The 27,948-nt window shown below is 45.3% G+C and overlaps 1 protein-coding gene across 3 annotated transcripts in view; it reads left to right on the top strand.

Moving 5' to 3' along the window:
* znf407 (zinc finger protein 407) overlaps positions 1–27,948 on the top strand; it is a 196,894-nt gene that overhangs the window by 74,547 nt on the left and 94,399 nt on the right. For all 3 annotated transcript variants that reach the window (XM_036948220.1, XM_036948222.1, XM_036948223.1), the window contains exon 4: positions 4,145–4,219. In XM_036948220.1, coding sequence (XP_036804115.1) covers positions 4,145–4,219 — 75 coding nt within the window. The remainder of the gene's footprint in view (positions 1–4,144; positions 4,220–27,948) is intronic.

Raw genomic sequence — 27,948 nt, forward strand, 5'->3', positions numbered from 1 at the left:
ATCCTAACCTGAGAGAGGACCTATGGAGAACAGGGGATTAGAAACCTGTTTCAACAAATGGATTTGCTCTTTTCCCACTTAGCCTTGCCCTTCATTTCAACCTGCCGTTTGCGTGGCGCGTACATGCAAGCTTGTCTGTGACTCTCTATGCGCGCGTGTGTTCATTTGTGTGTGCGTGTGTGCGTGCGTGCGTGTGTGTGTGTGTGTGTGTGTGTGTGCGTGTCTGTCTGTCGTCTCTTCAGCGGGCCATTGCCAGGTGCCTCCATCAGGCCTGGCCAGTCGTGCCATCACTGTGCGTGTGTGTGTGTGTGTCTGTCTGTCGTCTCTTCAGCGGGCCATTACCAGGTGCCTCCATCAGGCCTTGCCAGTCAAATCAAATCAAATCAAATCAAATTTTATTTGTCACATACACATGGTTAGCAGATGTTAATGCGAGTGTAGCGAAATGCTTGTGCTTCTAGTTCCGACAATGCAGTAATAACAAGTAATCTAACTAACAATTCCAAAACTACTGTCTTGTACACAGTGTAAGGGGATAAAGAATATGTACATAAGGATATATGAATGAGTGATGGTACAGAGCAGTATAGGCAAGATACAGTAGATGGTATCGGGTACAGTATGTACAAATGAGATGAGTATGTAAACAAAGTGGCATAGTATAGTATAAAGTGGCTAGTGATACATGTATTACATAAGGATACCGTCGATGATATAGAGTACAGTATATACGTATGCATATGAGATGAATAATGTAGGGTAAGTAACATTTATATAAGGTAGCATTGTTTAAAGTGGCTAGTGATATATTTACATCATTTCCCATCAATTCCCATTATTAAAGTGGCTGGAGTTGAGTCAGTGTCAGTGTGTTGGCAGCAGCCACTCAGTGTTAGTGGTGGCTGTTTAACAGTCTGATGGCCTTGAGATAGAAGCTGTTTTTCAGTCTCTCGGTCCCAGCTTTGATGCACCTGTACTGACCTCGCCTTCTGGATGATAGCGGGGTGAACAGGCAGTGGCTCGGGTGGTTGATGTCCTTGATGATCTTTATGGCCTTCCTGTGACATCGGGTGGTGTAGGTGTCCTGGAGGGCAGGTAGTTTGCCCCCGGTGATGCGTTGTGCAGACCTCACTACCCTCTGGAGAGCCTTACGGTTGAGGGCGGTGCAGTTGCCATACCAGGCGGTGATACAGCCCGCCAGGATGCTCTCGATTGTGCATCTGTAGAAGTTTGTGAGTGCTTTTGGTGACAAGCCGAATTTCTTCAGCCTCCTGAGGTTGAAGAGGCGCTGCTGCGCCTTCTTCACGATGCTGTCTGTGTGAGTGGACCAATTCAGTTTGTCTGTGATGTGTATGCCGAGGAACTTAAAACTTGCTACCCTCTCCACTACTGTTCCATCGATGTGGATAGGGGGGTGTTCCCTCTGCTGTTTCCTGAAGTCCACAATCATCTCCTTAGTTTTGTTGACGTTGAGTGTGAGGTTGTTTTCCTGACACCACACTCCGAGGGCCCTCACCTCCTCCCTGTAGGCCGTCTCATCGTTGTTGGTAATCAAGCCTACCACTGTTGTGTCGTCCGCAAACTTGATGATTGAGTTGGAGGCGTGCGTGGCCACGCAGTCGTGGGTGAACAGGGAGTACAGGAGAGGGCTCAGAACGCAACCTTGTGGGGCCCCAGTGTTGAGGATCAGCGGGGAGGAGATGTTGTTGCCTACCCTCACCACCTGGGGGCGGCCCGTCAGGAAGTCCAGTACCCAGTTGCACAGGGCGGGGTCGAGACCCAGGGTCTCGAGCTTGATGACGAGCTTGGAGGGAACTATGGTGTTCCATCACTGCGCGTGCGTGCGTGTGTGTGTCTGTCTGTCATCTCTTCAGCGGGCCATTGCCAGGTGCCTCCATCAGGCCTTGCCAGTCGTGCCATCACTGCGCGTGCGTGTGTGTGTGTGTCTGTCTGTCGTCTCTTCAGCGGGCCATTGCCAGGTGCCTCCATCAGGCCTGGCCAGTCGTGCCATCACTGCGCGTGCGTGCGAGTGTGTGTGTGTGTCTGTCTGTCGTCTCTTCAGCGGGCCATTGCCAGGTGCCTCCATCAGGCCTGGCCAGTCGTGCCATCACTGCGCGTGCGTGCGAGTGTGTGTGTGTGTCTGTCTGTCGTCTCTTCAGCGGGCCATTGCCAGGTGCCTCCATCAGGCCTTGCCAGTCGTGCCATCACTGCTTGCTGCCATGCTCAGAATAAACATGTGTGGGGGGAAAGAAGTAAGAGTGAGTGATGTGAATCTCACAACATGCCAGTTTGATTTGTAACCCTCGCTTTCAAAGAATGCAAATTGAAATCATATCTTTGCATATGTCTTCATGTCTTTCATGCGCATATGCAAATCGCCCCCGTTGCCTTTCAGCACTCGGTAATTAGGTTTACGAAGGACAGCTGTAATCCATAATTAACGGACATGTTTGCAAGCACTTCTTTTTCTCACCCCCCCCAATGACTTAAACAACCTATAAAAAGCTTGAAAATGCTAACTTAATTAGCGCGTTTGTTTATTCATAACTAGTTGAAGCGGTCGGTCAGTCAGTCAGTGCAGTGCAGTGCATTGCAGTGCCACTGTCTCCAGTCACCCAGAGTGTCTCCCTCCCCTGTGGGTTTGATCTTGTCATTCTCCTTCAGTGCATAGGAGGGCGGTTTAGTTATACTCCCTGGCGCCATTCTGGACGGATGGATGGATGGAGAGATGGATGGATGGAGAGATGGATGGATGGAGAGATGGATGGATGGAGAGATGGAGCTAGAGAGAAGAAGAGGAAAAAAGAGGAGGGAGAGAATGATGATAACAAAACAAAACAGTGGAACATGTTTGAATATTTATATGGGGTGTTAGTTAGCATGGGCTGCCCTCCCCGGGGGGGGGTGATGGATGTGGCTCTGGGGCGATGGTAGGAGAGCAGAAGGACGTACATGTGTGTGTGTGTGTGTGCGTGTGCGTGCGTGTCCAGTAGTAGGGGGAAGATGACATTGTGATATGAATGAACGGTGAAAGGATTAGGCTATACGCTCTTTACAACAAAATTACCAATAGAGATTGGAAGTCAGAGAGGCAGATGGGGGGGAGACTTTTTGAGAGAACGAGAAACAAACAACCCAGAGTTGGGTAAATAGAGGAATGGAGAGAGAAAGAGAGAGAGTAACAGAGATAGAGAGAGAGATAAGAGAGTGAATATCCAGGAGTCCACAGTGAAGACCGGTGTCTTCAGTAACACTCCAAATCACACAGCTGCTGGCTCCACTTTTTCTTTCTTTCTTTCTTTCTTTCTCTTTCTCTCTCTCTCTCTTTATTTCTTTCCTGTTCCTCTGTCATGTCGTCTTAGATGTGGTCGTTTTCTGTCAGCAGGACACACCGTAATAGGATGTGATTACTGGTGAATTAAATGGCCAGAGGATGACACACTAGCGAAACGGGGCTGATCCCTGACTAGTTAGGCCTGTCATCCCGCCATTAGGGCATCACAAACGGTTTAGGGAATGGAACAAACTTAGGGCTTTGAACACGGTCAGGACATTGTCTTGAAATGGTGTCTCAAATATTCCCTGTGCGTTTCTGTCTGTGTGAGTTTGCGCTTGAGGGTGTATGAGTTGTTGACACACTTCTCTTTGATTTTGAATGGCTGTAATGACAGGATATCCAAGGCCGTGTTCAGTAGACACTCAACGGAGGAAAACGAGGAAAACTGGGAGTTACTACCAGACCAATAAGAAAACATTTTGTTTTTCCTCTGTGAAGTGTTTCAAAAAACACATTTTTTACAGTGTGGCCTTAGGAACACGGGTGAAACCCATTGCCTTAGTTAACCTGCCTTAGTTAACCTGCTGCATAGTGGCTTTGTCCTGACTACGATTGCAAAGTTTTCCCGAAATCCTAGTTGGAGGATTCACAGAATCAGGAAGGAATAAACAGGAATATGGAATCCTCCAACCAGGATTTCTGGAAAGGCAGGCAATTTATTGAAAGTTTTGCAACCCTAATCGTGACTAGTTGTTGTAAAAAGTAATCTCTGTCTGCCCCCCCCCCCCCGGTTAACCCTTTCATTGACTGTGGTAAAGAGGCCCTCTTTGTTAACCCTTTGCCCCCCTGTGTTCTCTCTCTGACCAGGTGGGCCTTTGTGATGAAGAAGCACCTGAGCACTCACCTGTTGGGGAAACATGGACTGGGCCAGCCCAAAGAGAGGTAGGACTGATTACCTTTACCTCTCTCCGTCTCTCTCTGTATTTCTCTCTCACTCACTCTCTCTCTGTCCCGCCCCCCTTTGCCCCCCCCCTCTCTCAGTATTTCTATCACAGCCTCTTTGTCAATCTGTTCCCCTCCTCCCTCTCTCTCCTCTCCTCCCTCTCTCTTCTCCCCCTCTCTCTGTATGATTGGGAAGATGTGATGTCTCCATCTCTCTCCGTGATGTTGTGTGTAAAACTTTCCCAGTGCGCCCCTGTCTGTCAGCGACGCAGCCCGACTATCAGCCCGCGTTGTGTGTGTATGTGTGAATGTGTGTGTGTGTGTGTGTGTGTGTGTGATGAAGACAAAGTTGTGAAGTCTCCATGGCATGCGAGAATGAGACGTTAAACACCCCTCAATCTGTCAAACGGACCCACTAAGAGAAACCAGTCTTCTTGCATTTTTTTGTTGTGTTACATCTGAAAACCGCCTTTCAATTTGAGACTTTGGATGTCGTATTAGATATGACAAGGGGCTTGAGATATTAGTAAAGTAGGCGCATCATATGCTCCACTGTAAATACACACTCATTATTATCTTGATTCAGACTGGCAGCTGCTCGTTGGGAGAGAAATTCTCCTATCCCACAACTATTTCACTTGTCTGCTTTATTCTCGTAAAACAGCACACGACAAACTAAACTGTCCAGGACAGGAATGTTTGTACCACATATTTTTTTCATTTGTACCTTTATTTAACTAGGCAAGTCAGTTAAGAACAAATGAACTATTATTATTTACAATGACGGCCTAGGAACAGTGGGTTAACTGCCTTGTTCAGGGGCAGAACGACAGATTTTTACCTTGTCAGCTCGGGGATTCGATCTAGCAACCTTTTGGTTACTGGCCCAACGCTCTAACCACTAGTCTACCTGCCGCCCTGAATGTTATTCAAGATGAATTGCCACATATTTTGTTCATTTGGCTTCTTTTGTTTCGTAGTTTGAGGATGCTGGTTGGTAATGTGAGTGAAATCACAGTGGGGTTTGTAGGTGTATTGTGTCTGAATGAAAGACCTCTGTGTCCTTGGCTCGGTATTAGAGGGTGACATTACAGCAAAGGTCGGAGAGAGCATGCGCATGTGCACACACACACACACACACCAGCGACAGGCATGAATGGAGTGGCCTTGTGGAGCTTGTGTTACCTGATAGCGTTTACCTCAGACTGTGTCTCTGCCAAAACTAACTATAGTCACCCTGCTGCCCCATAAAACATACCGCAGTGCCATACAATACCATTACATCACACACACATACACACACAAACGTATGTGCACGTGAGCGAGCCTAGTGCATGTATGCATACAGACATCGGCGTTGTACCATTATTTTCTACTGCTTCTCTCTCTCTTAAACACACACACAGCGAGAGGCCATGAGGTTTGTTCTATTTCAACCTGTAAAACACGGTGTCATCATTTTTCTGACAGTCCTGGAGACAGAATTTATCTGATCATTAATTAACCATCATATTTCCAACGCAGCAGTGCTTAATTAGCACAAGGTCATTGGGGAGGGCTTATTAAGTGGAACACATTTGGGGGAGTGTAAGTGAGGAGAGAGAGGGGGAGGGAGAGGGAGAGGGAGAGGGGGGGGAGGTGATGGAGACAGACTGACATGAAGAGAGAAAAAGAGAAAAGGGAGAATGTGGAGAGTGTATAGTGGCAGTGGTTTTAGCCAGCTCTTGACAGTGCTGGCCCAATGATTGATAACTGCACCAGTTTGAAAAGCCCAGACTTGGAGACTCGAGGGGTAGCTGGGGACTGGAGAAGGGAGGAGGAGGGGAGAGGGGACTGGAGTGGTAACTGGGGACCAGGCGAGAGGGGATAAGGGGAGAGGGAGGGAGGTAGGGGGAGGGACCGGGGCTGGCGGGAGTGGGGGAGCCAATTGCAAACATATGCTGGCTGGCTGGCAGGCAGGCAGGCAGGGGAGGCAGGGGAGAGATGGATTGCAGCAGGACAGTGTCAGAGAGGCTGTTTCATCACCATCTCCACGGCCCTATTCACCTGGTATTTTTAGAACACTGGGGAGATCTGTTAGTCAAAGGAAGAGAAGAGGAGAAGGGATGGGAGGAGGACGAGGGGAGAGACCTGACTAGTCGTAGTGCCCAGCTCCAGTTAGCTTGGTTTGTCTGGGCTCTGGAAAAACAGGTTATTTTGGGTGGGGGGGAGAAATGGGCTGGGCGGCGATGGGCACAGGATCCGGAGGTAAGATGACAAACTCCAGCCTCCATGACAGGTTCAGGGAGAGGGAGAGGGGGAGGGAGGGAGGGAGGGGGAGGGGTTCTGGCCTGTTCTAATATGACACATCTGGGTCCCGGTTTCATTCACCACTATTCTTCACTGCATGGCACTGTGGGTAGTTTGGAGGTCTGCCTACTTTTGTGTCTGTCTATGTGCGGATATACAGTCAGGTCTAGATTTATTGGCACCGTTGATGAAGATGAGCAAAAAAGACTGCATCAAATAAAGAATACAAACACTGAGCTATAGGTAACTGCCAAAATAGAAGAAACACTTGAGTAAATGAGGGTTACAAAGTATATTGAGAGCCGGTACTTCCGCACAGGTGTGGTTCCTGAGTTAATTAAGTATGTATAAAAATGCCCAGTTGCCCATTATTTTGGCTTCCAAACCTAGAAGAGATCTCTCTCTGTGTGTGTGTGTGTGTGTGTGTGTGTGTGTGTGTGTGTGTGTGTGTGTGTGTGTGTGTGTGTGTGTGTGTGTGTGTGTGCATGTGTGTGTGTGTGTGTGTGTCACTAAATTTCAAACCCAATTGAGCACTTATGGTAGATACTGGAGCGGTGCCCGAGACAGTTTTCCACCTCCTTCAACAAATGATGGAGTTTCTTGTAGAATAATGCTGTCGCATCCCTCCAATAGAGTTCAGACACCTGTAGAATCTATGCCAAGGTACATTGAAGCTGTTCTGGCTCGTGGTGGCGGCGCAACCCCCTATTAAGACACGTTATCTTAGTGTTTCCTTTATTTTGGCAGTTACCTATACATATTACACAACATTTGGGGTGAAAATTATCATATTGTGGAAATATAGTTTAACTAGTACAAACATGATTTTTTTTTTTTTAAAGAAAGTGGTCAAAATACCTGGTACCCCGGTTTACTCCGCCACCCTCCCCTTGCGAGGATAATGGCACTGAGTCTTTTTCTATAATGTTTTATGAGATTGGAAACCTTGTTGGGAGGGATCTCAGACCATTACTCCATACATAATATTTCCAGATCCTTGATATCTTCATCTGCTCTTATGGACTGGCCTCTTCAATTCAAACAAAATGTTGATTTTGTGGTCAATTAACCATTTCTTTGTGGATTTGTCTTTTCGGTAGTCAAATATACAGTGAGCTCCAAAAGTATTGGAACAGTAACACATTTTTGTTGTTGTTTTGGCTCTGTACTCCAGCACTTTGGATGTGAAATGATACAATGACTATGAGGTTAAAGTGCAGACTGTCAGCTTTAATTTGAGGGGTATTTTCATCCATATCGGGTCCGTTTAGAATTTACAGCACTTTCTGTACGTAGTCCCCCTATTTTAGGGGACCAAAAGTCTTATATGTCTATTGAAGTAGTCAAAAGTGTAGTATTTGGTCCTATATTCCTAGCATGCAATGAGTACATCAAGCGTGTGACTACAAATGTGTTGGCACCGTTTGCTGTTTGGAGTGCAGGTCTGGACTATATCAATTACACGCCACTTGTTCTTGAGGAAGACCAAGAGGTAGACCACCGCCAGGTAATATATCAATTACATGAGATGGTTGCAGGTCCCCGAGAAGAGATTTAATAAGCTCTGGGCTATTTATGAATATACTAAACCAAGGTTTGATTCGTGGGGTTCTGTGCAATTGTCATTTTATATGTTTTTTTTTGTGTAGCATTTGTGGCTCCGAGCCGATGTAAGATGTGTTTCATGTCCAAATCATCATCAAAAGTGTCTTTAAAAAATGTGTGTAGCTCGCTGAAGTGCGAGAAATGCTAATATCAGGTATAGTGACTTGCATTGGTTTTGGGCCACAAATGCTACAACATTAGCGTTTGAAGACAGTGGCCAGAGATACAAAACCAAGGCATGGTTTGTTTTCTTACCTTCCCTTAGCTGCTTACAGGGTAAGGAGACCAATAAGTAATTGTATAATTTGGGTGAACTATCCCTTCAATTTGACAGAAATGAAACAATAATTTATATATATACCTACAATTCAGTAGCTTGGTAGAGTAGGCCTAGGTCTACATGCAATTGTTTAGTAGATGTTGTTGCGGGTATAGAGAAATGTTTGTGTGTGTGTGTGTGTGTGTTTGCATGCGTGCGTGTGTGTGACATGTATCTGTGTCGTGGGTGTGTGCGTGTGTGTGTGACATGTATCCGTGTCGTGTGTGCGTGCGTGCGTGCGTGCGTGTGTGTGTGTGACATGTATCTGTGTCATGTGTGTGTGTTTGAGTCTCTGTGAGTGAGAGAGGCTTGTGTGTTGCTGGTTTGAAAGATGTAAATGCACCTAAACCAACAATTGAACGAGGCAGAGTTTTGCTGTTGTGATTGACGGCAGTGACCTCGCCTTAATTGAACGTAATTTTGAGCAATTTAAAAACAAAGTGTTCAAAGATGACTGACCAGTCTAAGGTACCCATGTTTTTTTAGGCAATTGTAAAACTACCCCCCATTTTCCCATTTATAATAATAAACCGTTTGAACTAATACACTCTTCACTCATTAAATGGGCATGTTGACAGCCAAGTGAGTCCTATTTATTTAACTGATAAAGTTGGTGAAAAGGTTTTCATAAGAACTATCAATGTGGGGCAGTAACTTTGTAAAACGAAAAATTGACCACGACACAGAACAACCATTACTTTTGCTGGGTATGTTCATTCATGTCCACCTACTGTATTTAGCCAATAAGGCGATCCCCAAATCACCATTTTTTGATTTGAATCAGATTTGTCATTTAGAAACTAATATTCAACTCTTCTGCAAATATGTAACAAAAACAAAACAACAACACTATGACTGATCAAAACTCTTATGGCTTTGGCCTGTCCCTCTGCAGCAGACGCATTTGGGGGCTTTCTTGGCACTCTGGTATATTGATAGACTTGCGCCCGTGGCTCCTGCTCCATGATAAAACAGGGGACAGTGGGGCAAGCTAAGCCAAAGGGGTACGTTGAGCCGCCCTTGTTTCTAGGAAGCCATACACAAAATGAATCATTTTACCAAAGATTTAGGAAGAGGTCATCATTTCATGGAGTCTGTGAAGGAAGAAACCACATGGGAAAAGTGGTAAGCAAGTTAGGTCCAAAAAAACAGATTTTCACCATGTGAAATGAATTGATTGTGTTAGAGGTTTCATGATGCTTATGTCTAAACCAAAGTAGATAATTTTAAGATGGTTCTATACATCAGTTGGGAGTCTCTAAAAGCTTCAAAATGAGGTCCTAAACCTAGCATGAAAGTGTGTTCTTGTAGCTGAGTGGGCTAATATAGTCAAAATGTTTACCTTGGGGTAAGTTGAACCAAAGTCCATGTGGTAAATTGAGCCAACGGTTGAACCAATGGCAAATTGAAGCGTTTTCTTCCCAGGTGTAATGCAAGGAATTATTACTGGGGTATGAGGTAACAAAATGTATTTTTTTAGGCGCCAAGCCTGTGTTAATAGATGCTTAAAATGAATTAAAGACAGAAAAGTGATTGTGTTGAATTGTGGTTGGGAAATTACGTAGGCATGGGTTTAAAAAAGAGGTCATATTTTATTCAGTACAGAAATTTGTAGGCGGCTTAATTTACCCTGTCCCGTGGCTCAACTTACACCCCCGTACCCGGGGTAAGTTGTGCCAATAGAATTTTTGGGACAAGCTTTGTTTTCAAAACTGTAATGTTTGCGTGAATTCTGATTTCTTTCCAGGGATACACAACAGCCTGAAATACATGTCGATATCTTTCTTAGAAAGAATACTATATTTCCCTTGACGGAATGATGCGGAATGTAAAAAATGGCTCAGTTTACCCCACTCTCCCCTACTCAAATCAGCTAAATGTGATTAGAACCAGAGTCGAACCGATCAAATCCTAATTCTTCAAATCTTTGGGGTCAGCCCTAGTAGCCAAGCCAATATCACATACAGTACACACAACACCAAGGAGAGAGGAAACAACTAATGAGTTAGCCTAGCTGACATTAGGTATTAATACTGCATGATGGTTCAACAAAGGCATGTATGTGGTGTGTTCACAACCACACTCTACTGCAGTGCTGCTCAGGTATAGGCAGCTTGTCTGTGCCAGAGGCCGAGGGTGGCAGAGCGGGCATCTGGCTTGGCAGCACCAGGTTCTGGGCTCACAGCCGCTTCCCAGTATGCCGTGCAGGGCAGCCATATTGCCCGGTCGCTGTGGACTGGGACGGGGCAGGCTGGACAGGGGCAGAGGGGGCGGAAGAGTCCTGCAGGGTAGCAGCATGGTGGCAATGTGTACCACACAGAGTCCAAAGCCCTGCCACACTCACAGGGGTCAAATTACATTAGAGTGTGTGTGTGTGTGTGTTTACTCTCTAGAATGGTGCTGTGGAGATAGGACGAGGTTAAGAGAGAAATATTGTTGCCCTTAATTCTTTGGATTAAATCCATCCTCTTAATTTTTAAGAATGAATCCATCTCCCCCTGTTTCTCCCTCTCTCCCTTACCTTTCAGTGTCAGCTCTGAATTGAATTGTTACCACCCAAGAGTAATGGTGTCATGGTTAGGCAATCACTGCTTACTGTTCACAGACAATGGCTTGGCACCCAGAACAAGTATGATATGACGGTCACAGGGCCTTGTTCATTAGGCACCAAACGGAGGAAAGAAGACTGAAACAGGGAGGGACTACCTGGACTTGTCCAATACAAAAGTTCATTTTTGGTTTTCGTAGCAACACTTTTTGACAACATTTTCCATTGGGTGCCCTAATGAACAAAACCATATCCTATATTACGACCATAGGGGCTGAATGCACAATGCAGATATGTGTTTGTGCATTTTAAAGGCTTTGAACTGCAGCAACAGTCACTGCCACTGTGGTAAACGGGTTTCCCTGAGTCAGAGTCTCCTGTGGCTGGCGTGTAGTAGAGAGGGCGTAGTGGCCCATCGCTCACCTTTTTGTGTTGCTGTGTGTTTGTTTGAACAGGCGCCAGTGGACACGGCCTCTGTTTACCCTACTCAATATTTCATGAGGGATGAACGGGCGGCGCCGAATGAGGGATCGCGTTAATATTGCCATTGAAATTAAACGATAATTAGAAATGTGTTAGTCTAAAAGCCATTGCAGTCTATAAAAGTTTGATTACTGGAAAATTAGGTGCATTAAGTTTTTATGGGTTGGCCTGTGCGATCGCTGGAGAATGGTTTTATGCACTTGTCATGGGCATATGGTGCAGGCTGGCGACGTGCGTGTTTGTGCGTGTGTACACGCGTGGTGTAAAGTACTTAAGTAAAAATACTTTAAAGTACTACTTAAGTAGTTTTTTTTGGTATCTGTACTTGACTTTACTATTTATATTTTTGATTACTTTTACTACATTCCTGAAGAAAATAATGTACTTTTTACTCCATATTTTCCCTGACACCCAGAAGTACTTGTTTTGAAAAAAAAAAGTAAATTTTGAATTCTTAGCAGGACAGGAAAGTGGTCTAATTCCCGCACTTAAAGAGAAAATCCCTGGTCATCCGTACTGCATCTGATCTGGCGGACTCACTTAACACAAAAGCTTTGTTTGTAAATTATGTCTGAGTGTTCCCATGGCTGTCTGTAAATTTTAAAAACAAGAAAATCATGCTGTCCGGTTTGCTTAATATAAGGAATTTGAAATTATTTATTTTTTACTTTTGATACTTAAGTATATTTTAGCAATTACATTTAGCGTTGATACTTAAGTATATTTTAAACCAAATACTTTTAAAAACTTTTACTCAAGTAGGATTTTACTGGGTGACTTTCACTTTTACTTCAGTCATTTTCTATTAAGGTATCTTTACTTTTACTCAAGTATGACAATTAGGTACTTTTTCCACCACTGTGTACACGGCTGCGTTCTGAAAACCTGAGTTCCTCATATGCAACAAATCTTCCAGTGATGTAATCATCTGAATGTTGTTATCAGTCAGACAGACCAGTTGGCCTAACGACCAGCAGCAGTTTAGTCTAGGTCTAAACTAGTTGTAATGGGGGGGGGGGTACCTGATCCTAGATCAGCACTCATAATCTGAGAGACTTTATGAATATGGGTCTTGTTCCAATATCGTTGTTCCAATATCCACACTAGCATTTAGTATGAAGCAATGTAGAGCGTTGGGCCAGTAACACAAAGGTCGCTGTTTTGAATCCCTGAGCCGGCAAGGTGGAAAAATCTGCCGTTCTTCCCTTGAGCAAGGCAGTTAACCCCCACAACAACTGCTCCCCGGGCGCCGGTGACGTACACATCGATTAAACATTTCGGATTGAATGCATTCAGTTGTTCAACTGACTAGGTATCCCCCTTTCCCCTAGTATAGACATTTGGACAGACCAGTAGACTAGCTACTCTCTGCCAGACCTCCCAATCCATCTCCCAAGCCTCTAACTTTCAGTCTAGGAATGATGTCATCAACTAGCGTTAGCAGAAACCACGAGAGAAGAGAATGTGCTCAGCTCAGCCGCCGTCTAATTTATGACAAGAGCACAAGTGGAAGAGCTAGCATTGTGTGGCTAATTGACGAGAGGTCAGAGTACCCTTACCGCGACTCCCTGCAACTCCATGTGGGCTACTTCTTTCTGCCTTTCTCAATTGAAACGTCAGACTGTCACTGTCACAAGGAATGGATGTTGCCAGGCCTCACTAATGAACCAATGAATCAATGAATTAGCTAAGCAGCGATTAAACTAATGTGAGCTGAACGGAGGAGCAGGAGCCGTGGACATATCCTGGAGAAGGTGATTAGCACCGAAACAGATACCGGCGCACGAACCCGTCGCGGCTGCCAATATCAGTTATGACAAGTTTCTCCAACTTTGGACGTTTTCCTCGTTTGTTAGCGCGGTAATGAATTTATCATCACTTCCTGATGTTGTTAAGATGTTAATATTTTTTCGTGCCGGTCCACCCACACGGGCACATAGGAGATACATATGAGCATGTGGTACCTGTGTTCAAGCTGGTTAACCATAGTGAGAGACAGTGGATAAGATCTCTAACACAGTTTTCATCATGCGTGTGACTCTTCACTTACTGTACGATGCATGGTGGGCAGATTGATTCAGCTCGTTGTTCAGGTTTGCGTTGCCGGGTGTGCATGTGTGTGTATAGTGGGCTCAATACTGTGTGAGTGTGTGTGTGTGTGCGTGTGTGCGTGTGTAGGGCTGCGAGAGAGAGCATAGCGTGTGGGTTAAGGAGGTCCAAGAATAGACATGCCATAATCAACTTTGTGGCGTACAGCGGGTGGTTTGTTCGGCCCGAGTATCAAATCATCTCCCCAAGTTTTGTTTTCCGAATCCAAAAAAACCCTGAGCCGAAATGGTTCGAGAGAGAAAAAAAGAACGAGAAGGTCTCCTTGATTATGTGACATCCTCCGGAAGGCCTCTGGAGTTGTTTCCTCCATTACTTAGGGGGAAAAAAGCCTTCTCACTATTGAGACTGTCACTCTCAATTTGGGCTAACGGTAAGCATGCACAGGCCTCCTGGATATTCTCCCCACCCAGAGGGCCCCCACCCCCCACTCTGCCCTTCCCGCCACCGATCGCCGCGGTGACAGTTTGATTAGATCATCAATCGTGGCTGTTAACAGCGGTTTTCCTGAGCACCTGGGCAGGCAGGTCACACCTGGCTCTCAGCTACCGCTGTCCCCCTGACCCAACACTGTGTGTGCGTGTGTGCTAGTGCACCTTTCTCTTTCTGTGTCTCTGTGTGTGTGCGCGTGTGTGTGTTTCTCATTTCCATTGGCACAGGGGGATTTGAAATGACCCACGCGGTACACTGCAGGATTTTATTGAGTGAATGTATATCTGACTGTGTTTGCTGCTGTTTCAGCTCAATACAAATAAGAAGTTATTAGACTTAGCTTGTTATTTTCTCCTGATATTGTTTTGTTGGGCACTGCAGGTCAAGGTAGTAATCAATTCTATAATTGTATTACACTGGGTTTGAGAGATTGTTTTTTGGAGGGGGCAGGGGGGGGAGGTGTGTGTGTGTGTGTGTGTGTAAACTCAGCAAAAAAATAAACGGCCCTTTTTCAGGACCCTGTCTTTCAAAGATAATTCGTAAAAATCCAAATAACTTCACAGATATTCATTGTAAAGGTTTTAAACACGGTTTCCCATGCTTGTTCAGTGAACCGTAAACAATTAATGAACATGCACTTGTGGAATGGTCGTTAAGACACTAACAGCTTACAGGCTGTAGGCAATTAAGGTCACAGTTATGAAAACTTAGGACACTAAAGAGGCCTTTCTACTGACTCTGAAAAACACCAAAGAAAGATACCCAGTGTCCCAGCTCATCTGCGTGAACGTGCCTTAGGCATGCTGCAAGGAGGCATGAGGACTGCAGATGTGGCCAGGCCAATAAATTGCAATGTCTGTACTGTGAGACGCCTAAGACAGTGCTACAGGTAGATGGGACGGACAGCTGATCGTCCTCGCAGTGGCAGACCACGTGTAACAACACCTGCACAGCATCGGTACATCTGAACATCACTCCTGCGGGACAGGTACAGGATGGCAACAACAACTGCCCAAGTTACACCAGGAATGCACAGTCCCTCAATCACTGCTTAGACTGTCCACAACAGGCTGAGAGAGGCTGGACTGAGGGCTTGTGGGCCTTTTGTAAGGCAGGTCCTCACCAGACATCACCGGCAACAACGTAGCCTATGGGCACAAACCCACCGTCGCTGGACCAGACAGGACTGGCAAAAAGTGCTCTTCCCTGACAAGTCGCGGTTTTGTCTTACCAGGGGTGATGGTAGGATTCGCGTTTATCATCGAAGGAATGATCGTTACACCGAGGCCTGTACTCTGGAACGTGATCGATTTGGAGGTCAGTCATGGTCTGGGGCGGTGTGTCAAAGCATCATCGGACTGATCTTGTTGTCATTGCAGGCAATGTCAACGCTGTGCTTTACAGGGAAGACATCCTCCTCCCTCATGTGGTACCCTTCCTGCAGGCTCATCTTGACATGACCCTCCAGCATGACAATGCCACCAGCCATACTGCTCGTTCTGTGCGTGATTTCCTAGACCAGCGAAGGGCCTGGATCTCAATCCCATTGAGCACGTTTGGGACCTGTTGGATTGGAGGGTGAGGGCTAGGGCCATTCCCCCCAGAAATGTCTGGGAACTTGCAGGTGCCTTGGTGGAAGAGTGGGGGAACATCTCACAGCAAGAACTGGCAAATCTGGTGCAGTCTATTAGGAGGAGATGCACTGCAGTACTTAATGCAGCTGGTGGCCACACCAGATACTGACTGTTACTTTTGATTTTGACCCCCCCCCCCTCCCCTTTGTTCAGGGACACATTATTCTATTATTATTGTGGAACTTGTTCAGTTTATGTCTCAGTTGCTGAATCTTGTTATGTTCATACAAATATTTACTCATGTTAAGTTTGCTGAAAATAAATGCAGTTGACAGTGAGAGGACATTGAGAATTGTTATTGTGTGTGTGTGTGTGTGTGTGTGTGTGTGTGTGTGTGTGTGTGTGTGTGTGTGTGTGTGTGTGTGTGTGTGTGTGTGTGTGTGTGTGTGTGTGTGTGTGTGTGTGTGTGTGTGTGTGTGTGTGTGTGTGTGTGTGCCTCTGTGTGCCTCTGTGTGCCTGCCCAGAGTCTCGCTCACAACAGTGCATTGTTCACTGTCCTACAGATGCATAGAGATACTATATGTGACAGCAGGCAGTTGCTCTATGCCGAACAAGACACACTCACAGATACTTAGAGCGATGCATTACACACACACACACACACACATCCAGGTACTTCCTCCCTCTATTTTCTTTTGCTGTGAAGCCAAATCCCTCATCTTCCCGCTAAAGCGCTGCAAATTTATAATGGTACAAAGTGTATGTCTCGTTCCAATTCCTCAGATATTACATGATTAAATAAATGTCCCGGGTCTTTTCACAACTCTCCCTCCACGCCACACACACACACACACACACAAACACACACGCACACATGCACACACACACACACACACACACACACACACACACACACACACACACACACACACACACACACACACACACACACACACACTGCCTACTTCTCACAGATGCCGAGGGTGCTCGTAATTGCGTTTGGGAGTCGTGGTTGAGGAACTAAAATTCTGAATTAACGTGGAGCATCCATTACTCGGTCTTTAGTGTGCGCAGCCGGCTCTTGGTATCCTGACTGTCATACTGCTAGAACAGTAAACAATATGATGGTGGTTAGTGAACTAGCTTGTGTGTCACATGATGTAAGGTCTTTAGCTGTAAGCTAGATGCACTGAGTGTTCAAAACTGGTTGAAATAATAACGTATCATTACAACAAGCTGGTTGAAATGACGTCATTTTGAAAGACTGGTTGAAATGACGTCATTTATGAAAGACTGGTTGAAATGACGTCATTATGAAAGACTGGTTGAAATGACGTCATTGTGAAAGACTGGTTGAAATGACGTCATTGTGAAAGACTGGTTGAAATTACGTCATTTATGAAAGACTGGTTGAAATGACGTCATTATGAAAGACTGGTTGAAATGACGTCATTTATGAAAGACTGGTTGAAATGACGTCATTTATGAAAGACTGGTTGAAATGACGTCATTTATGAAAGACTGGTTGAAATGACGTCATTGTGAAAGACTGGTTGAAATGACGTCATAATGAAAGACTAGTTGAAATGACGTCATTGTGAAAGACTGGTTGAAATGACATCATTTATGAAAGACTGGTTGAAATGACGTCATTATGAAAGACTGGTTGAAATGACGTCATTATGAAAGACTGGTTGAAATGACGTCATTGTGAAAGACTGGTTGAAATGACGTCATTGTGAAAGACTGGTTGAAATGATGTCATTATGAAAGACTGGTTGAAATGACGTCATTATGAAAGACTAGTTGAAATTACGTCATTTATGAAAGACTGGTTGAAATGACGTCATAATTGTGAAAAGACTGGTTGAAATGACGTCATTGTGAAAGACTGGTTGAAATGACGTCATTGTGAAAGACTGGTTGAAATGATGTCATTATGAAAGACTGGTTGAAATGACGTCATTATGAAAGACTAGTTGAAATTACGTCATTTATGAAAGACTGGTTGAAATGACGTCATTATGAAAGACTGGTTAAAAATATGTCGTTACAGCAAGGAACTGGTCAAAATGATGTCATGAGGTCATTTTAACTAGGTATCTGCCTGTTGGGAAAATCTAGTGATTATGGTCCAGTATTCTTTCTCATATGAAGGTCATTGACCATTCTCAGAGAAGTGGTTTTGGATGCATGAAAAGTAGCACAAGGAAAGTAGAATGAGAACCATTAGTTATAGCTGATGCTGTTTTTTCTCTCCCTCTCTCTGTCTCTCTCTTTCTCTCTCTCTGTCTCTCTCTCTCGGTCTCTGTCTCTCTCTGTCTCTCTCGCTCTCTCTGTCTCTCTCTGTCTCTGCGAAGAAAAAGCACCAACAAAAACAAGACAGAAGAAAGCAATTTTCTCTCTATTCCTGGACATTGTGGTAAACATGGCTAATTGTTCCCTCCATTGTGTTGCTGCTCGGCTGAGTGGTATGGCAGTGGAGAGGGCCGCACACAGAGAGAGAGGGAAAGAGAGAGAAGGGGGCCGTAGAGAGAGGGAGGGAGAGAGAGAGCAGGGCTTTTGTTGTGATTATTAATGGGCGTATCACATGAACCTGCTTTAATAAACTCAACAATGGCCCAAAATCACCTGACTGACGAGTAGGACATGGTAGCGGCAGACTCAAGCGGATGGCCAGGCCTGGCCACGGGGTAACGGAAACCGTTACAGCCACCGTACCGCCACCGCCGCACCCTCCCTCCTGACCAAGATTAATGAAACTTCCATTGCTTTTAATTAGCACAGCTGTGGTCATCAATTATAACCCCCTTCTACCCCACCCACCCTTCCCCCCCCTCCCCCCAAATACAAATATTGTTATATTTGGGGGGAAATTCTTGATTTATACTATTGTGGTAGCCGGCGGAGTGAGATAAATGGCCCCCCATCATGGCCGTTCGCAGGGAGATGAAGTGGGGGGGAGAGCGGGGGTAATAAGATCAGCTGCAGGAGGAGAGCATTGTATCATACTGTACAGTGGAGGACATTGTCATGTGAGATGGAGAGAGAGCCGACTCTGATGCAGTGGAGTATATACACTGAGTGTACACCTGCTCTTTCTAACAATTGATTTATTTTATTTAACCTTTGTTTAACGAGGCAAGTCAGTTAAGAACAAATTCTTATTTACAATGACGGCCTGCCAAAAGGCAAAATGCCTCCTGCGGGGATGGGGGCCTGGGATTAAAAATGAATTAAATAGAAAATATAGGACAAAACACATCACGAAAAGAGAGACAACACTACACGAAGAGACGTAAGACAACAACATGGCAACACAGCACGGTAGCAACACAACATGGCAACAACATGGTAGCAACTCAACATGGCAGCAGCACAAAAGAGGGTGCCAGGCGCATCGGTTTGACTGTGTCAAGAACTGCAACGCTGCTGCGTTTTTCACGCTCAACAGTTTCCCGTGGGGATCAAGAATGGTCACCAGGCAAAGGACATCCAGCCAACTTGACACAACTGTGGGAAGCATTGGAGTCGACATGGGCCAGCATCCCTGTGGAACGCTTTGGACACGTTGCAGAGTCCACACCCCGACGGATTGAGGCTGTTCTGGGGGCAAAAAGGGGGTGCAACTCGTTAATAGGAAGGTGTTCCTAATGTCTTCTCCACTCGGTGTAGAAGTGTGTATGTGTTTCATCAGTGTCTTACATCAAGAGTGGCTTGAGTGTACACTACTTTGAGTGGTAGCTATAATACAAAACGATTTGTGTAATCATTTGCCCAAATCATCAGCTTACGATGCCAACTGAAATCATCAGTAGCATAAGCCAAAGATGCACCACAAATATAGCAACGCAATTATCTGCTCAGCATCAACTTTTTGCATTTCCCGTCTCTCTATGCAGTGTGCTGTGCATCCTCCTCAGTCCTATCCACCCCTTGCCAGTTCAGTAAAACCCCTAAAACAGTCCCACATCCCGGGTACGACTGAAGCTGTCCGCTCCCTGGCTTTCTGTCTCTCAGGGTGTGGCCCTGGTCAAAATTAGTGCACTATATAGGGAGTAGGGTGCCGTTTGGGACATAGCCTTTTGTCTCGGTGTTGTGCTGCCCTGGTATGTGGCATTTAGCTTAGCACAACTGTCCTGTCCCTGTGTTAATGAATGGAAACGCAGCCCGGTGGCACCGTAGCATTGCTAACCCAGCCAGCTACAGGCAGAAAAAAAAACATGTGTCACCATGTTTCCACCGCACTCCCAGTTTCCATTTCAAATGAAACTTTTATGACTCCTGACGTTTCCTCTACTCCTGGCTTGCTCTTTCCCCCGCTGGGTCTGTTGCTCAGATTGGAGTCAGCGAGTGTGAGGTGTTAGCACAGGGATTTGCTATGCACGTCGAGCACGCCCTACTGTTCTCTCTCTGACAACGGTGCTATGGAATGGTGGTATCTCTCTCTTTTTCAGAGTACCAGTGAAATGTGTTGTTGTGATTGATGTGTAGATGTTGAGGCAGGGAGATGGGCTCTGTTTTTCAACGCGTGTGCGCGTGCGTTTTGGGTTTGTTGTGAGCCACCGGCCACCATTTGCCCTCTTGACTCCAGGGTGAGATCTGGGATGGGAAGATATTTCATGAGCACACACACTCATGTGTCTGGCACGCACACGAACACACAAGCCCCACGCCCCTGCGTCCACCAACCCACAGAATGCAGCACAAAACAGAAATAATGTTTTAAATGCAATCATTGTCAGGCCCAAACAATGTCATTTATCAAGGGAGCATTTTGGACTGTATAATAAGTTTCGCATTATTAATACCATTTTTCATCCTCTGTCAAGCCTGTCTGATTTATGGCATGCGTGGGATCTAAGGTGATCATTGAATTGGAATTCCAGTGTGTGTGTGTGTGTGTGTGTGTGTGTGTGTGTGTGTGTGTGTGTGTGTGTGTGTGTGTGTGTGTGTGTGTGTGTGTGTGTGTGTGTGTGTGTGTGTGTGTGTGTGTGTGTGTGTGTGTGTGAGAGAGAGCAAAAAAAGACCAGGTCTTTACTTCTGCACACACACAGCCAACCCGTTGTGCTTTTGCTGTTTTGTCACAAAGCGAATTTTCTAAACAACAGTCGGCTAGACCGATACTGGCTTCCTAATTTGAAGAGGGGGAGCGAGGCCCTTGTTAATTAGATAAGGGATAAAGCTCATTATTTAAAATTACATTGAGCCAATAGTAAATATGATGAGTTACAATGAGCCAGGATGGGGATGGGCCGTCGGCACAGCAGAATGCAACGATTTACAGCTAGACGCTCTTTGATGTATAGACTTTACCTTTTTATTAAGTGAGTGTCGTCACGGTCCCCGGCTCACTCATTTCCCTCTGTGTGTAATCAAAATCCATATTCAGACGCCGTTGTCCCTCCACTCCCCCCACCCACCCATCCTCCTCCCGGCTCATACAGCCTTCCCAGATTCCATATCCAGGAAATCTCGCCTGTTTATGCAAAACCAGGGTCTAGGCTATATGTTCAGTTGAAAAATAAACAAAAAAAACTAATAGAAACACACATTCCTTTCAGATAATTCGAGTGGCAATAAAGAAAGTACTCAATCATTTCTTTAATATTGGATCGAGGGTCTAACAGTAACAAGTCAATCTTTGTGCATTATCAGCCGCTCTCTCTCTCTCTCTCTCTCTCGTTCTATTGCATTAGCTTGTCTATCTGGGGTGTGTGATCTCTGTCATACATCATCCTCTTTGATCTCTGTTAGAGAGTTGACTTTCTCTTCAGGCTGTAATCAGGCTGTGGAGTCCACCTCTGGTTGAACACTCGAACACTTTAAACAGGAAGGGAGCAGACAAGGCCATTCCTAAATGGGAGCCTAGTCCCTATATAGGGCACTCCTTTTGACCAAGGGCCAATATGGATCTGGTCAAAACGTAGGGATTAGGGTGCCATTTTGGGACACAGCCGGTGTTGTTGCCGTTGTTGACTCCAGCCCACAGGACGCTCTTTATTGCTACCTCTCCCTCTCCGTAGTATTACCAGGGGGATTTATGACAGAGTTCCACTGTATTCCTTAAAAGATAATTACATTCATCATCCGTTTCCCCTTGCTTTCCTTCCTCCTTTTGTGTACCTGAGAGCCACACAATCGCGGTGGGAAAACATCAATATTTAGCCGGCACTACTGCTGGCAGGTGAGCTTAATGAAATTCTAGGAGTGTAATTTGATTTACGAGCCGCTAATGTGGCCTGATATTAGAGAGAAACAGCACTGATATGGCTGCCTGGTGCTGTATTTAAGGGCTATCAGACGCCCCAATAAAGAGCGTCGTGTCTTTAAGGCTTTTGGCTGAGTTATTGTCGCCGATATTCATATCCATAGTAATTCTTCGCAGTGACGCAATTTAGTACGGGCGATATATAAATATGGAGATACTAGTTCATTTGGGTGGGGATCCTCAGATTGAGGCTTTAAATACCAAAAAGTTTGGACTAGGAAGCATCTGGAGGCTTTTTAAGTGCTGCTGATGGAGGACTCTGACCTCTTGTTGTCACACAAATCAGGAGTAGGGGGGTTTTTCTGCCTTTTTGGTGGTTGGTTACCAGCCAAGGATGCCAGTGGGTTGCAGTTTCGGTGCTTGATTTGTGATTTTGTGATGAAACGTTTTGATTTACGGTCTGGTATTCATTAAACCCATTACAGCAATAAATGTATTGAATCTGGAAAGCCCCCCCCCCAACACACACGTACGTACGCATTTGTCTTTCAAACCTCTCGTATCAATCCTGTCTTTGTTCTTTGCTGGAACTCTAGTTATATGGTCAGGTGTGTGTGTCTGTGTGTGTGTGTGTGTGTGTTTTTCCAACCGTTGAGCTATGGCTCATAATAAAAACAGGCAATAACAGGGACACGTCACTGGGACATGGCCTTTGCTCCTCCCCCCTAAGTTATGGGCTGAATAACCACAGAACAATATTAAGATAACATTTCCTGATTGTCAGGCAACGAGGCTCCTTCACCTCGCTTTCATCACGTCCACCATGTTCATTAAATTGACAATTTGTATTTGCCCTATAGCGGGATAAACGGGAGCTTATCTGATGCCTCTATTATTATTTATTTCATTATCTTTTCTTCCCCCTTTTGGGATTGAAGGTAAATATAAATCCGCAATAGCATCTCTGTGGTGCTGGGGTCTTGTTTGTATTGCAGCCATAGTGTGTGTGTAAGTGTAAGTACGCACTAGCCCTCTCTCTCTCTCAGAGGAGGAGGCCTTGTGACATTACTCCTGAACTCTGCTCTGTACTCAGTTGTTATTGCTCTTGTATACTCAGAGAGGGCAGTTGCGTTTCTCTATTGACAACTCTGTACTATGCCTTTTCACAAATCATTATTGTACTCAGACTCCAAGCCCCCTGCTATCAAGCTGCCTCACACCACAGAAACAGGAGATAGACTCCTGCTCCTATGAGCCAGCTCGTACAAAGCCAAGGGTCGCGCCAGGCTACTTACTTACAGCACCGTGGTACAGGGTGTGTCCACTTAAGCCGTTGCGGTGGTCGACATGCAGAACACACACCTAGCCACAGTGTTGGGAGGTAGATGACTGTTCATTTGAATGGTAAACCAGCTCAGTCCAGCAAACTGATTTGATTACCTTCAAAGCCCATTGACCATAAACTAGGTGAACCTTGGAAAGCACGGGCAGGGCACGAGTGATGGTGTCTAGTCTTGCGATTGTTCAACCTGGGAACGAGCTTGTCGTCAGTTGACTTTGTGTACGCTAACGGAAAATAATGAAGCCAGGGCTGTGTGCTCAGGAAACAGTTAACCAAAGGAATGTAATATTTTCTATTTAAAAATTTAAAAAACACTCCCTTTAATTTGGTTTCAATTGACTCCCGCAGAAGAAATCTTCTAGACTCATGCACACACGCACGCACGCACTCACACAAACACACACAGACACACACACACGTTTTGACCCTAGTCGGCCGAGTTTAAAGTTATCCTCAGTCTTCGACTCGTAATGTCTGGAACAGCTCAAGGCCAAATGACTTAATCTTCATTCTGCTAATTTAGTCTGGATTTAAGCTGCCGGGCTGACAAAATGCGGAGTGATTTAGGAGAGAGAGAGAGAGACTGAAAGCTAGAGATAGAGAGAGACTGAAAGCTAGAAAGAGAGCGAGACTGAAAGCTAGAGAGAAAGAGAGACTGACAGCTAGAGAGAGAGAGAAATAGGGAGAGAGGATGAAAGCTAGACAGAAAGAGGGAGAGAGACTGAAAGCTAGAGAGAAAGAGAGACTGAAAGACAGAGAGAAAGCTAGAGAGCGGGAGACTGAAAGCTAAATAGAAAGAGAGAAAGAATGAAAGCTAGAGAGAGAGAGAGATAGAGACACTGACAGCTAGAGAGAGAGCTAGAGAGAGACTGACAGCTAGAGAGAGAGCTAGAGATAAAGAGAGAGAGAGACTGAAAGCTAGAGAAAGAGACTGAAAGCTAGTGAGAAAGAGAGACTGAGTGCTGGAGAGAGATAGCTAGAGAGAAAGAGAGAGGCTGAAAGCTAGAGAGAAAGAGAGAGAGGATGAAAGCTAGAGAGAAAGAGAGAGACTGAACTAGAGAGAGAGAGAGGCTGAAAGCTAGAGAGAGGGAGAGAGAAAGAGGGAGAGAGACTGAAAGCTAGAGAGAAAGAGGGAGAGCGACTGAAAGCTAGAGAGAAAGAGGGAGAGAGACTGAAAGCTATAGAGAAAGAGAGACTGAGAGACTGAAAGACAGAGAGAAAGCTAGAGAGCGGGAGACTGAAAGCTAGAGAGAAAGAGCGAGAGACTGAAAGCTAGAGAGAGAGAGAGAGAGAAACTGAAAGCTAGAGAGAGAGCTAGAGAAAGCTAGAGAGAAAGAGGGAGAGAGACTGAAAGCTAGAGAGAAAGAGAGACTGAGAGACTGAACGACAGAGAGAAAGCTAGAGAGCGGGAGACTGAAAGCTAGAGAGAAAGAGAGAGAGACTGAAAGCTAGAGAAAAAGAGAGACTGACAGCTAGAGAGAGATAGCTAGAGAGAAATATAGAGAGGATGAAAGCTAGAGAGAGGGAGAGTGAAAGAGGGAGAGAGACTGAAAAATAGAGAGAGAGAGAGAGAGAGAGAGAGAGGCTGAAAGCTAGATAGAGAGAGAGAGAGAAAGAGGGAGAGAGACTGAAAGTTAGAGCGAAAGAGGGAGAGCAACTGAAAGCTAGAGAGAAAGAGGGAGAGAGACTGAAAGCTATAGAGAAAGAGAGAGACTGAAAGCTATAGAGAAAGAGAGAGACTGAAAGCTAGAGAGAAAGAGAGAGAGACTGAAAGCTAGAGAGAAAGAGAGAGAGACTGAAAGCTAGAGAGCGAGAGAGACTGAAAGCTAGAGAGAAAGAGAGACTGACAGCTAGAGAGAGATAGCTAGAGAGAAAGAGAGAAAGAGGGAGAGAGACTGAAGGCTAGAGAGAAAGAGAGACAGAGACTGAAAGACAGAGAGAAAGCTAGAGAGCGGGAGACTGAAAGCTAGAGAGAAATAGAGAGAGACTGAAAGCTAGAGAGAAAGAGAGAGAGCCTGAAAGCTAGAGAGAAAGAGAGACTGAAAGCTAGAGAGAAAGAGAGACTGACAGCTAGAGAGAAAGAGAGAGGCTGAAAGAGAGAGAGGATAAAAGCTAGAGAGAAAGAAAGAGAGAGAGAGAGACTGAAAACTAGAGAGCGTGTGAGAGGATGAAAGCTAGAGAGCGGGAGACTGAAAGCTAGAGAGAAAGAGAGAGAGACTGAAAGCTAGAGAAAAAGAGAGACTGACAGCTAGAGAGAGATAGCTAGAGAGAAAGATAGAGAGGATGAAAGCTAGAGAGAGGGAGAGTGAAAGAGGGAGAGAGACTGAATAATAGAGAGAGAGAGAGAGAGAGAGGCTGAAAGCTAGAGAGAGAGAGAGAGAGAGAAAGAGGGAGAGAGACTGAAAGTTAGAGCGAAAGAGGGAGAGCAACTGAAAGCTAGAGAGAAAGAGGGAGAGAGACTGAAAGCTATAGAGAAAGAGAGAGACTGAAAGCTATAGAGAAAGAGAGAGAGACTGAAAGCTAGAGAGAAAGAGAGAGAGACTGAAAGCTAGAGAGAAAGAGAGAGAGACTGAAAGCTAGAGAGAAAGACAGAGAGAAAGCTAGAGAGCGGGAGACTGAAAGCTAGAGAGAAATAGAGAGAGACTGAAAGCTAGAGAGAAAGAGAGAGAGCCTGAAAGCTAGAGAGAAAGAGAGACTGAAAGCTAGAGAGAAAGAGAGACTGACAGCTAGAGAGAAAGAGAGAGGCTGAAAGAGAGAGAGGATAAAAGCTAGAGAGAAAGAGAGAGAGAGAGACTGAAAACTAGAGAGCGTGTGAGAGGATGAAAGCTAGAGAGAGGGAGAGAGACTGAAAGCTAGAGAGAAAGAGGGAGAGTGACTGAAAGCTAGAAAGAGAGAGAGAGAGACTGAAAGCTAGAGAGAAAGAGAGACTGACAGCTAGAGAGAAAGAGAGAGAGGATAAAAGCTTGAGAATAAGAGAGAGAAAGAGAGACAGAGACTGAAAGACAGAGATAAAGCTAGAGAGCGGGAGACTGAAAGCTACTGAGAAAGAGAGAGAGACTGAAAGCTATAGAGAAAGAGAGACTGAGAGACTGAAAGACAGAGAGAAAGCTAGAGAGCGGGAGACTGAAAGCTAGAGAGAAAGAGAGAGAAACTGAAAGCTAGAGAGAGAGACTGAGCGACTGAGAGAGAGAGATTGAAAGCGAGAGAGAGAGAGAGAGAGAGAGAGAGACTGAAAACTAGAGAGAGAGAGGCTGAAAGCTAGAGAGAGGGAGAGAGAAAGAGGGAGAGAGACTGAAAGCTGGAGCGAAAGAGGAAGAGCAACTGAAAGCCAGAGAGAAAGAGGGAGAAAGACTGAAAGCTAGAGAGAAAGAGAGACTGAGAGACTGAAAGACAGAGAGAAAGCTAGAGAGCGGGAGACTGAAAGCTAGAGAGAAAGAGAGAGAGACTGAAAGCTAGAGAGAAAGAGAGAGAGACTGAAAGCTAGAAAGAGAGAGAGAGAGACTGAAAGCTAGAGAGAAAGAGAGACTGACAGCTAGAGAGAAAGAGAGAGAGGATGAAAGCTTGAGAATAAGAGAGAGAAAGAGAGACAGAGACTGAAAGACAGAGATAAAGCTAGAGAGCGGGAGACTGAAAGCTACTGAGAAAGAGAGAGAGACTGAAAGCTAGAGAGAAAGAGAGACTGAGAGACTGGAAGACAGAGATAAAGCTAGAGAGCAGGAGACTGAAAGCTAGAGAGAAAGAGAGAGCGACTGAAAGCTAGAGAGAGAGACTGACAGCTAGAGAGAGAGCTAGAGAGAGGCTGAAAGCTAGAGATAAAGATAGGCTTAAAACTAGAGAGAAAGGGAGAGAGAGAGACTGAAAGCTAGAGAGAGAGAGAGACTGAAAGCTAGAGAGAAAGAGAGACTGACAGTTAGAGAGAAAGCTAGAGAGAGGGAGGGAGAAAGAGGGAGAGAGACTGAAAGCTAGAGAGAAAGAGCGACTGAGAGACTGAAAGACAGAGATAAAGCTAAAGAGCGGGAGACTGAAAGCTAGAGAGAAAGAGAGAAAGAGAGAGAGACTGAAAGCTAGAGAGAAAGAGAGACTGAAAGACAGAGAGACAGCTAGAGAGCAGGAGACTGAAAGCTACAGAGAAAGAGAGAGACTGAAAGCTAGAGAGAGATAGAGAAATAGACTGAAAGCAAGAGAGAGACTGAAAGCTAGAGAGAGAGAGACTGAAAGCTAGAGAGAAAGAGAGACTGACAGCTAGAGAGAAAGCTAGAGAGAGGGAGGGAGAAAGAGGGAGAGAGACTGAAAGCTAGAGAGAACGAGAGACTGAGAGACTGAAAGACAGAGATAAAGCTAGAGAGCGGGAGACTGAAAGCTAGAGAGAAAGAGAGAGAGACTGAAAGCTAGAGAGAAAGAGAGACTGAAAGACAGAGAGACAGCTAGAGAGCGGGAGACTGAAAGCTACAGAGAAATAGAGAGACTGAAAGCTAGAGAGAGATAGAAAATTGACTGAAAGCAAGAGAGAGAGACTGAAATCTAGAGAGAGAGATGCTGAAAGCTAGAGAGAGAGAGAGAGAGAGACTGAAAGCTAGAGAGAGGGGGAGAGAGAGAGAGACTGAAAGCTAGAGAGAAAGAGAGAGACTGAAAGCTAGAGAGAGGGGGAGAGAGAGAGAGACTGAAAGCTAGAGAGAAAGAGAGAGACTGAAAGCTAGAGAGAAAGAGAGAGAGACTGAAAGCTAGAGAGAGAGATAGGGAGAGAGAGACTGAAAGCTAGAGAGAAAGAGAGAGACTGAAAGCTAGAGAGAAAGAGAGAGAGACTGAAAGCTACAGAGAGA

The sequence above is a fragment of the Oncorhynchus mykiss genome, chromosome 2 (genome assembly GCF_013265735.2).
Source record: "Oncorhynchus mykiss isolate Arlee chromosome 2, USDA_OmykA_1.1, whole genome shotgun sequence".
NCBI classification, from domain to species: Eukaryota; Metazoa; Chordata; class Actinopteri; order Salmoniformes; family Salmonidae; genus Oncorhynchus; species Oncorhynchus mykiss.